This window comes from Atta cephalotes (genome assembly GCF_000143395.1).
Source record: "Atta cephalotes unplaced genomic scaffold scaffold00022, whole genome shotgun sequence".
NCBI lineage: Eukaryota > Metazoa > Arthropoda > Insecta > Hymenoptera > Formicidae > Atta > Atta cephalotes.
In genome coordinates, this window is record NW_012130086.1 from 1,619,328 (window position 1) to 1,631,142 (window position 11,815).

Below are 11,815 nucleotides of genomic sequence, written 5' to 3' on the forward strand. Positions count from 1 at the left end.
TTTAATATCTATATATAATAGACATTCACATTTCTAGAAGTTCTATATATGTGATGCAGTGGAATATATCTATTTATATATTCGTACACTCTGTAAACAGGTTAAATTTAGGATATCTTATGAGAATCTTGTTTGCGGCATCTTAATTCAATCTGTACCATTTCATACAGTACCTAATCTCACTTTCACCGATCGTCTCCCGCCCCCGCTTATGATCTCGTAATCCGTCCGCGTGTTTCTCGGATGGCTTGCGTATTTCTAATGTATTATGGTCTATTAAAGATCAACGAAACTTCCTTATAAAACACGCAATCCATCAATCAAGATTTACTGAATTACTTCATTCGTTTATTTCATTCGAGAGTATAAAATAGTTTTATTCTTTTATGTAGTTTATAAAGAACTCCTTTCACAAAAATGTAAAACATTTTTTTATCTTGTAAATATAATTTTAATTCTGCAAATATATAATATTGTATATATAATATTGTATAATATACAAAATTCCAAATTTTGAAGCATATAAAACTAATTATCAATATAAATTATTTAATTTTAACATTAAAGATGATTTTATTGATGTATCTAAAAAAAATTTAGCTGGATACAGATCTGAAAATAATTTTGGACTATTAAAATAATTACGGATAGGAATCACAAGTATAATGAGCGATACTACAAAAAGTTAATATTCTAGCCACTCCAATTTGAGCGTTCTGTATAATTATTTAAATGATTCAACAAAATTATTTTTAGATTTATATGTATTTAAATTTTTTGATACTTCAAAATGTCTTTTTTATGAAAAAAATGTACAACAAAACTCTATTTTTTTTTTGAATCAGCAAAGAATTCTAAAAATTACAATCTTTTTGAATACGTAGCAATTCCTTGCAATTTCGATTAAATTAAAATAAAATTTTTAGAATAAAATAAGATTTCAAAAATGGTAGGTAGTTCTACGACATATATATATTTTTCAATATGTTCACGATAACATAACGCTCACTTATGATTTATTATTATATTCGATTCTTGCCAAGCCTTCGTACGCTGTCTGTCGCGCTCGAAGCGCGACTTTCGCTCTCATTGTCAGCTTTACTCGCGCTCGCCGACCCGCATATAAAATCGAAATGTCCGCGTTATCGAAGGACGTGCCGTGGGTGCCAAACACACCTACTACAACATATAACGTATCGTCCTTCCTATGCATGCTCGTTACTTCTTATTAAGAGAGGAAGTTGCTAATTACACTGTGGTGCACGCCCACCGTTACTCAGGTATTATTAATATCATGACCGCAACGATTGGATTGGAATTACATAGCACCGCGTGTAGACGTGAGACTACGTAAGCGCGCATCTCAGTGCATCTCTCCCACGCCGTCGAGGTCTTTCATGCATCTGTACAGATGCACATCGTGTTTGTGGTCTGACCACGAACTTGGACTTCGATCATCCCTCAGATCTTCTTAACGACGATTATCGATTACCTTCTTAAAAAAAAAAAAGAATGATTAAACCTCCTCATACAGCACAAATCTCTGAGGGACATCCTAAAGGTATCCAGAGAATATCCTAAAGATGTTCTTCGGATAAAATGTGTGTTGTATGGACCTATCTTCTAAAAGATCCTGACTCATCAGCTGAGATACAGCGGTAAAGATATCGAGGTGCGCCAAATGTCACGAAGATTCTTGGAAGCGTAACTTTATCATAGTTCCTCGCGAAAAAAAGGATATAGAAAAATGGCTTTGCCGGATCTCTCTCTCTCGATCATTCGTCTTATAGATCCGCCCGCGCGGATTTCTTTATAAAGTCAAGGATAAAGGAGGCGAGGTTGAGCGAAGGTGTTGTTAAGTAGGTACATAGAGAAACCGCGACGGCGATCCTCGAGGTGATCCGGTCCGGTGGTAACGTGACCGCGGGCTCGATTGCACGCTAATATATGTGTGCTCTTATGCACCGATGTATCACGACCCGCGCTCGTATCTTTGCGGTTGCTGGGGGATGAGGGGGATGGTGGGAAGGGAGATTGGGAACTTTCTTCTGCGAAGTAGCTCACCGAGAGTGGCTGGTATCGCTGGTATCGTTAGTTGTCGAGAAGGTACTTGCCTACTGGCGCCGCGCCGTCGTCATTCTCGTCCCGAGAGTATTTCCCGCTGATTCTTGAAGGCTCAAGATAGAATCAAAGGGAGAACTCGCGTGCAGGTCGTTCCACTTGCAATCGAGACGAAGCGAGGAAGCGCATCCGGTGAAATAACAGCTCTGTTTGGAGCCGGTATCGCGACGGATCGCTGCCGCCGTCTTCTCTCTCTCTCTCTCTCTCTCTCTCTCTCTCTCTCGTCTCTTTCTCTCTCTCGTCTTTTTTTTACGCGTCGCGGAGTCATTGAAATTCATCCCGCGTGCCGCCTCAAAGGAGGACAATGGTAGATAGTTAAGTGCTTAAGGCATACTTACGTGTCCGCTCGTGCCTACACGCGCAAGTATCCGCTTTGGATATGCTGCGAGCGGACACGTTTCAATGGATTTGCGAATTTACTTAAAATTAGTCTTAGATTAGTTTTACGTAAATTATATATTATAGATACTGATTATTTTTTAATCTAAATATCCAAACTTTGTTACTTCGTTCTTGCGAAATCGCGAACATTTTTCATTTCGATTGTTTGAAATTAATTTTTGAGAAGCTAGCTAATTAAAAATTAAACTGTATGATGTAATAAAATGCTATTCTATTTTAAAAGCACTTTTCTTTTCTATAGAAGAATAGTATTGAAACGTATATGTTTATTAATTCAGGTAAATCAATGTATTTATATATTCCCAGATGATCCCCAGATGAATAATAAGTTCCAACGCGTTTATACACGCAATCACTATGATTCTCCATACATAATAAATATGATGAAAACTACTATTATGACTCTTCACGAAAGGATTAACGGTTGGCATAATATATTATACAATGTATCGTACAGGCTACATTAATATAATATATTATTAGACTGATATATTTATATATTTATGTATATTGTCCTTTATTTGTAAACATATTAAGAATCTGTTTTTTATTTCAATCCTTTTTATTTAAAACTTTTTATTTAAAATTCCTACAATATTAAATAATGCAGCACATTGTCGGCAATTTGTGCAATAGTTCTTGTAATAACTTGGTAACGACTGCCAATTAACGGAAAACTAATTTTAAGTATATAGGAACATAAAACTAAGTAGGAATCTTAAAGAGGATACCTACTTTCAGCTAATTGTCTCTTATTATTAGATACTATACAAGAACCGTGCTGGTTCAATTGTGTATGGCTAACTGGAGCCACTTTTTATTCCGCAAAATGATTTGACAAAATAATTCAATTACGGGAATTATTGTTACAATCGTACGACATATTCATTTCTGCTATTTTTTTTTCTCTCTCGCATCGTGACCCGCATCACGAGATTGTTCCCACGGTACGTCGACGACACGCAACTTATGTCGATTTCCCTGGGAACGCGATTGACTACACTCTATTCGCGTTCTACTCAGGGACAAGAGAAGGCAGCAGTGAAACTGGAATAAGAGCATAAAAATATTTAATCTCGATGATTGCTATAGGTTTAATCGCAGTCAATTGCTCACACAGAATAATAGTGAAAATATTTGTAGGAATCCTAAGTAATGTCTATACCCTTAAAAATTTAATACTGATCAATTCAATACTAAAAAGCAGTAATTAAGTATTTAATTTGAATATTAAAAGCACTGTTGCTGATCTTTAATATTTTAAATAAGCAATAAATTATTTATTTGAAATATCCTTTAATATTAAATTGGCCAATATTAGATTTCTTTAAATACATTATTCGCAATATTTTTAATTTGTGAATTATATCTCTATAATAGAATCTAATTATTACTTTATTTTATTTTCTGCTTACATTTTTTACTTTTTATTATTACTAGGATTATATTCGTTGCTTTAATATTTTCTTATTTCGCTTTATTTGCAATTTTTTCGAATTAAAATTTGGCGATTTTTAATAAATAAATATTATTTAAATAATAAGTAAGAAAAAAATTAAAAATACTATTTGTGTGTTAATGTACAATTATTGGTTATTATTATTAGTAAGTATTTTTTAATATCATACAGCGATTAATTTACATGATGACAAAACTAAATTAAAAGCATTTTCATCATAACAAATTATACTCGAAGAAAACTATTGTCATACAGAATTGAAATGTATAATTTTATCGCATCGTCAATCAACATAATTTATTAAAAAATAATTTGTTGATAAAAAAATTACTGAAAGTTTCTTTAACGATGTTCCTAATAAGGATGCTCTTTCATAACATTGCTTTAACGATGAATCCTTATAATGTCATTACATATGTGCAGTGAAAATTTTCACTATAATGATTTCTCATATACGATGAACACATAGGTGAAAGCTTCTTATAGTAGCTGTTTGTAGCGTAAAGGTTAAAAATTATAATTGCCAATTCTCTCTCTCTTATTTTTCTATGTGAGTGACACTTTAAAGTATAAAATTTAAAATCAAATTTATAATTGTCAATCTCTCTCCTTTATTCTTTTTTTTTTTTAAAGTAACACTTTAGAATATAATATCTATAATCGCTCCGTAAATGATTAATTCATTTAAGGGAAGCTACAATTTCGCGTTGAACGTAACGGAAACCAATGGATAATCACGTGTAAATGAGAGAGGAGACAAGGGAGACGCAGATCGTAATCCTTACCTCGTTCCACGCGAACCCCATGAAGCGCACGTTGATGTTGAGAATTCATATAACGGGCGTGAAAGGGGGAATACCGGGATGTCGGTATACGCCGGTATCCCTAGTAAACGATACACAGAGAGATTCTGCAAATCCCTCGATCGTGTGTCACACCCGAGGCACGCACGGAAAAGTGGTGGCGGACACGTCGCGTCGGAAGAATGGTGCGCGCACGGCCGACGTCTAGACCAGACTGAAGCGAGCCACCTCCGATAATCGCGAGGGCCTTCTACGCTACCTGTGTACGGAGTTGCGAGCGCGGACCCGTTCCTCTCTTCCATTCCATTCGGAAAGTTACAGGCGTATCTACGGCTTGCTGACCTGGCAGGAACTTAAGCCCGAGACACAATGAAACGTAAGATTAGGATCATAACTGCTCCCTCTTTTCTCTCCTCCCTCCCACCTTCCTCGTCAAAGGGTGTGACGCGAGACAATGCGCTCGTGTACCTTCCTATGTGTCATCTTCATGTCACACTCTCATACCTGTGTGATTTGAACAATTTGCTAATTTAGCGTTTAATTAAGACAGAATTTTCTTGGAAAGAAAGAAAGAATGAATGAATTTTTGTTATCGGTAGCTTTCATTATTATTCTTGATATTAAAAGAAATAATACTTAAGCAGCTTTCCAATAAGGGTTGTTAGGTCGTGTGTGTTTCTCTTCGCGAAAGGAGAGTGTTTCTTAAAGAGAGAGTATATATTAGATTTGAGATTGAGATTGGAAATTGAAAAGTCTCGAGATGAAGAGAATGAAACATTCTCCTGTTTCCATTTCTTCTTTTTAGATCAGAGTTCACGAAACCGTTGCCAAAGAAAAGAAAGCTTTTTTATCGCTTTTACCGCTTTTACTGTAGATCTCGCGCTACCGTTAGCTAGCTCGATTAAGCGGCGATAAGATGGGAAAAGGTGTCAATTATATTGTGCGGCGCATAACTACAACCTTTTAGCTGCGACCGCTCGCTCACATGGCCTTTAAGTTCCTTTAAGATGACGAAGACGCGTATAATACACAATGCACGGATCGCGCGGGTCGTCTTGCGATGTGACCCGGTACGTTGACCCGGTGATATCACGATATCCGAGTACCTTCGGCTAAAAGCGAACCATCAAGATATGAAATATCCCTTGGATTCAGCGATTCGTAATGGCTTCGTTGAATCATTAAACGCTTCGACGAAAGTGAAGACCGCTGTCCGAAAAGTAGCGACTAACTGTTGTCAGCGCATCTTTCTTGGAGCATGTCCAAATATCTAAGATGCTTAAACGGTGCGGTATCGTTTTAAGCGCACTTCGGTATCGCTGCACATAATGGTTCATTAACCCTCCATCACATCAGCGAGTCATCATACTTTATAGCTTTGCGTTTAATGACGTAATTCTAATGACTAATGACTTCTTTTAGTACTTCTCTGACAAAGAAAAAAAGTAAATAGGACACAGAGTAACTTCTGGTTTATAAGATATTCTTTAAAAATGATATTTAACACAAGTACTGTTATTATGACAGATGGCAGTTTTAAGAAATCAAGTATATACTGAGTCGCTGATTTTAACTCTGAACGAATCGAGTGTCCATGTCAAAGATTTCTAGGAACTTGATGCTGTATAAACTTACATCGGAAGTCACACGATATGATAATCGCGTGCACCGGTCCTCAGGGTGAACCGTTGGATTGTTCACACGACGGTTCTTTACCGTCGCGCATATCTGAGAACGAATGAAATAAGGAAGAATTCAGAGTGAGATATCTGACAAGAATGAGACAAAAGAGACTATTGATTTCGTTCGTGATAAACGATCAAACAGATGTAATGTGCTGTAAATAATTCAATATTTAAAGTGAATATTATTAGATTGAAAGTATTGAAAATATAAATATTATCTTATTTATAATGTTTCTGGACTTTTTTTCAAAAGTAGTAGAATCGTTAAAAAAATTTCTATGAATAAATACATGTGATATACAATAGAATGTTCTATATATAGGTCATGTTTTAACTCTGTGATCAAATTGGAATTAACTTTTACTAAAATGTGGAAAGTCTATAAATAGTGAAAACAGAATAATTATAAGCGATTGAAAACAAGAGGCTTTTAAAAAGATAAGTTTATAAATTCGATTTATAAAGTTTATAAATTTATAAATTTATAAATTTCATTAATAAATGTATTTAATGTTCTCGACAATGTTTCTTCCAAAATTGATGTATCTTTTTCATCACAAAAATATTATGATACGATATTAACAGTAATGAATTAAATAATAAAAGATTTTGGCAAATTTTAAATATATAAATGCCAATCTTATTTAACTTTACAAAATATTATTCAACTTGATATTTATAACATTTAATTTTAATTAAATGAATATTAGATAAAATTTCGATTTGAAATCAACTTATGACACTTAATTTTGAATTAAAATCTTAAAATATAATATGCATTTATTACAATTTATTTAAACAAAAAACTAATTTTCAACAAAACTAATATCGTACACACAATTTATCTAAGTAGCTATTATTTTGAAGGCTTTGCATTATACTTGTATCAAATTAGAAATAAAGATCGAGATTGAGATCGAGATTGAGATTAAATTTAACCAATCAGAAAAAAGAAAACCAATATCAATGGACCTTTCTTTGATTGATCAAATTCGATCTCAGTTTCTAGTTTGATACGAACATTAGAGATCCTGATATTTTAAAATACCAGGTTTTACGTATCGTATTCGCGATATATCTCGCGGAAGCGGAAACACGATAGATAAATGCAAATACTCACCATCTCTTGTTCCGCCGGCGCTAACTTTCGACGTTTCAAGAGCTTCGACAGCTTCTCAATCTCTCGGCTCTTGCCACGCAGCTCATCCATCTGCAAAAATCCGCAAAACTCGTTTGAATGCGGCGGATCTCTCGCGCGTGGACACGTATGGCGAAAGTTGCAATGAGAAAAATTAACATCGCCAGCGATCGCGACGAAGAATGGGATACACAGCGATGACGAAGGGGAGGGGCAGCGATCGGTCCCTTTCGTACCGCTTTCGAGCTCTCACCTCGTCCCACCGCGTTCAGTCAGGCTTGTCAGGCCCCGGGGGCCTTTTTGCCTTCACCTTGTCTGTACAGGTGTGGGATGAGAGAAACGCCGCGTTATCCATCGATGTCTCTAAGCATTCACGGTGTTCGCACGTACGAGCGCGTGCTTTTTGTTCCGGTTGCACACGATAGCAATACATGATTTCTGAGAACGATGAATCATTTGGCGACCGGAAGTCTTAAATCAATTATTACCATGATCGGATTACGATCGGAACGTGACGACCATATACATAAACGAGCGCGGCGTCGGTTGATAATCCCTCGAATGGCATTTTCGTTTCAAAACAATGAAACCTACAATTGAATTCATTCAATTCTTAGCGTTAAAATACTCGATTCACTTTAAATATTTTAAATTTGATTTAAAAATCCAAAAGAGTCTATTTTACCTTCTTATAATTACCATTTTAAATAGATGATCAGTTATTATTAAAATTATCCCATGAATTTGATGCTCAAATTAATTTTCATTAGGCTTCCATTAAATAAATGAGATTCATAATTCTTCATTTTTGACCCCATATGCCAAAACCGACTTAGTTTCCTTTCATTATCTCCGATATTTGGCTGCTTGCCAAGAATCAGGTCGCGATCGTATTAGTCTACGCTGGCAATGCGGTAGACAACATTACTGCACGATTTCAACCGTAATGTAGTGGCATGCTAGGAAGCGGGAAGTATCTCCCCGAGTTACACGGCGTGCCGATAGGAATAAATATATTAGAATTAAATATAGTGTCTGATGCGGACGCGGTAACGCGGTAGAAATTAGACATAGCTTGAAATAAATCGTTGGATGCAAGTTTTCATTCATTATACATATAACTGTCGCATTACTTTACAAATGAAACTAAAACAAAATTAATCCTTCGTGATTAGAGAAAGAAATCATTAAAATATTTTTTTTTATTTTGATATGTTTGAAATAACAGAATAAAAAAAAAACTAAAAAATTCACTCTCGTAAAAATTCACAATTTTTTATAGCGATTTGTCGAATTATTTACTTATATCAACATCGAAAGGATTAAATTAAAAAAAAATCAGTTATTTAAACTAATATTTCGAGAAGATACATAATTTTCCATATTTATTGCTGCACGTACGATTTGCCCTATAATTTGCAAATTGTTGAATCACATCCGAAATTCCGGGGCAAGAATGTATAGCGTGGGAAACGCGCGATCATTTTGAGTAATCGCACAGCAAGGGGCATTCTTTTTCGTCGATGCCTATGGCAAACTGTTCGCCGTGTTGGTAAAACTTTTGTCCGAATAAGCGTCAGACCGGACTGCTGCATTTTGGACAAACCCTTTTCTAGTGCAGACCAATACCGCAGGGCATAATTTTTTAATAAGCATCTTCGAAGAGTCTCGTGCTGACGCTAGCGCTCTCGTATTCGTGAAGGAGGATATTTTTACGTGCCCGACTGGTGAATCGCCCTCAGCGATATTATTCGCTATTCTTGTTTCGAGCGACGTCACGGCCGTATAATTATTAAGAGCTATTAAACCATTTATTGATACTTTCGATATCTAAATTATTTACCATTTTTATAGCTTCGCTGCGAAGTGATTTTCGCAATGCGGAAAGTTCAGCTTCGTGATTTTCTCGTTGAGCTCGTATCTCAGCGATGCGAGTTTTCTCGGCATTTAAAGCGATCTAAATGTAAAAATATCTCTTATAAGTGAGAACTATATCATAAAAAGAATGACGTTTATTGTGAACGTAATAAATCAATGATAAACTTGTTAAAATAAATCAGAAATAAATAGAAATATATATCGGAAATATATAATGTAATTGTAAATATATATATATATATATATATATAATGTGATTGTAATTATTAAAATAATCAATATTTAGCATTAAAGTTAATCACTTAATCTAAGTTAATTTCAAAGTCCTTCTAAAGTTTAAATCCTGCAAATTTAAAAGATTAAAGGATTGGCTCTTACACGCAATTTCTCTTCGAGTTTCTCGTTTTCTGCACGTAAATTTCGTATTTCCACTTCCAGACGGCGCGCATCACCGTAGGAAGAAGTATTATTGGTACTGCGAGTAGTGCTCGCTTGTGATTTCACCAATTGTTCGAGTCTTCGTATCGTGCCCTCAGCTTCAACTAAGCGTTTTCTGAGGGTTGATAATTCACGCTTGTGACTCTCGTCTTTCACGGGATCCGATTTGAATGGCGGCGACGGTGACGGCGATGGCGACGCAGATTGAACGATTCTGACAGAAAATATTACCTTCGGTACTTTTTTTAATAACACCAATTATTTGACAGTCTTCAAATTCAAGTTCAAAAATTACAAATGAATTTTTAGACTTGAGAACCGAAATTGTTAGAGAGAAATAAAAAAGATTGAATCATATAAACTTCACACTGAGAAAAAAATATAGTTAATTTTAATAAATATTTAGTTCAATACTGCCAACTAAACATTTATTTACAATAAGTAAATATTTTCAAAAGTTCAATAAAAAAAATGATTAAATGGAATTAACATTTCTTGTATCAAATAAATATATCTTTATATTTAATAAATATTTAGTTGGCAGTATTCAACTAAATATTTATTAAAATTGACTATATTTTTTTTCAGTGTAGGTAAAAATATTTATATTTTACCTGGTTTTTAATTCGGTTATGATTGATTGATATTTGGCAGCCTCAGCAAATCTGGCTTCTCTGAGAGCAGTTTCAAACTCTCTCTTGGCAATTTTTGCAGCCCTTCGTTCTTCATGTAATTCGGTTCGCACGTTCGCCAGATCCTCGCGTAACCTTCGCGCACCTTCCTCAAGCCATTGTATCGTTTTCCTTAATCTAGTCGCATCATTTTGTCTCACGCCTGTTTCGCAAGATTGTGACATTCGAACATCTTGTGAATTTATTGGAATAGTTTGATCCTTTTTTTTCAGGCGTGGCTGTGACGAGTCTTTTTTGTCTTCTATGTGCTGAGTCCTTGTTTCGCTGAGGGTGAAAATGCATCATGTGTTAGAATATGTAATTAATTTCAAATAATATTCTCTGATTGACTGACCTCACATTTTTTGAATCATAAAATCCAATTAAATACAGGATACGATATTATAGTAATAATTATAGTAGTATAGATATTTTTTGCTTCACTATTTACGAGAGTACTTTTAAGTTTATAAAAAGAAATCTTAAATTTGTTACGTACGTATTTCTATATTTATTATGGCTATAATTTATCTCTTCTTTTTTACAGTTTAAATTATTTCTTTTAAACATTTTCTTTGATTCAAAGAATATTTTTATTTCACTAAAGCGTTAAAAATTTTGAAAATATTTGTATGATACTTTTTTCTTTTTTGTATATATAATTAAAATTTTTTATTTCAATAAATATTTTTTAATTACATGTCGTTGATGCATTTTTTAATATACTGATAATTAATGGTAGATATATATTACATGTGAAATTCTGTATTGCAAAATAATATTCTTACGCATAGAAGTTGCATGACTCGTCGCGTCGCTGCGTTTTCTCAGGGATCTCCGAATTCGTTGTCAGAGATTCCAAGCGTCGTCGTTTTCTCGCACCCTCCTTGGATGTGAGAATGTTGATTCCAGTCGTCGTTGATTTGTTCGTGTTCGTCGGCTTGACGGTGTCTCCCTCTGAGGAGCTTGCCATCGTCTCTAGTAAAAAAAAGCGCAGGTATTTATAAACTTGTTCAAACATTTATATATAATACATATGTGAGTGAGTGAGTGAGTGAGTGAGTGAGTGAGTGTGTGTGTGTGTGTGTGTGTGTGTGTGTGTGTGTGTGTGTGTGTGTGTGTGTGTGTGTGTGTGTGTGTGTGTGTGTGTGTGTGTGTGTGTGTGTGTGTGTGTGTGTAGTAGTAGTACGTAGTACGTGTAGTTAGTAGTAGTAGTTAGT

At 34.8% G+C, this 11,815-nt stretch overlaps 1 protein-coding gene across 1 annotated transcript in view; it reads right to left on the minus strand.

Moving 5' to 3' along the window:
* Positions 1–11,568, minus strand: part of LOC105619534 (janus kinase and microtubule-interacting protein 1) — a 16,542-nt gene extending 4,974 nt beyond the window's left edge. Inside the window, exons 1-5 of the mRNA XM_012201052.1 lie at positions 11,384–11,568; positions 10,539–10,880; positions 9,865–10,138; positions 9,452–9,565; positions 7,591–7,680 (exon numbers count right to left, since the gene is read on the minus strand). Of these exons, the coding sequence (XP_012056442.1) occupies positions 7,591–7,680; positions 9,452–9,565; positions 9,865–10,138; positions 10,539–10,880; positions 11,384–11,568 (1,005 nt within the window). The remainder of the gene's footprint in view (positions 1–7,590; positions 7,681–9,451; positions 9,566–9,864; positions 10,139–10,538; positions 10,881–11,383) is intronic.
* Positions 11,569–11,815: the final 247 nt, after the last annotated feature.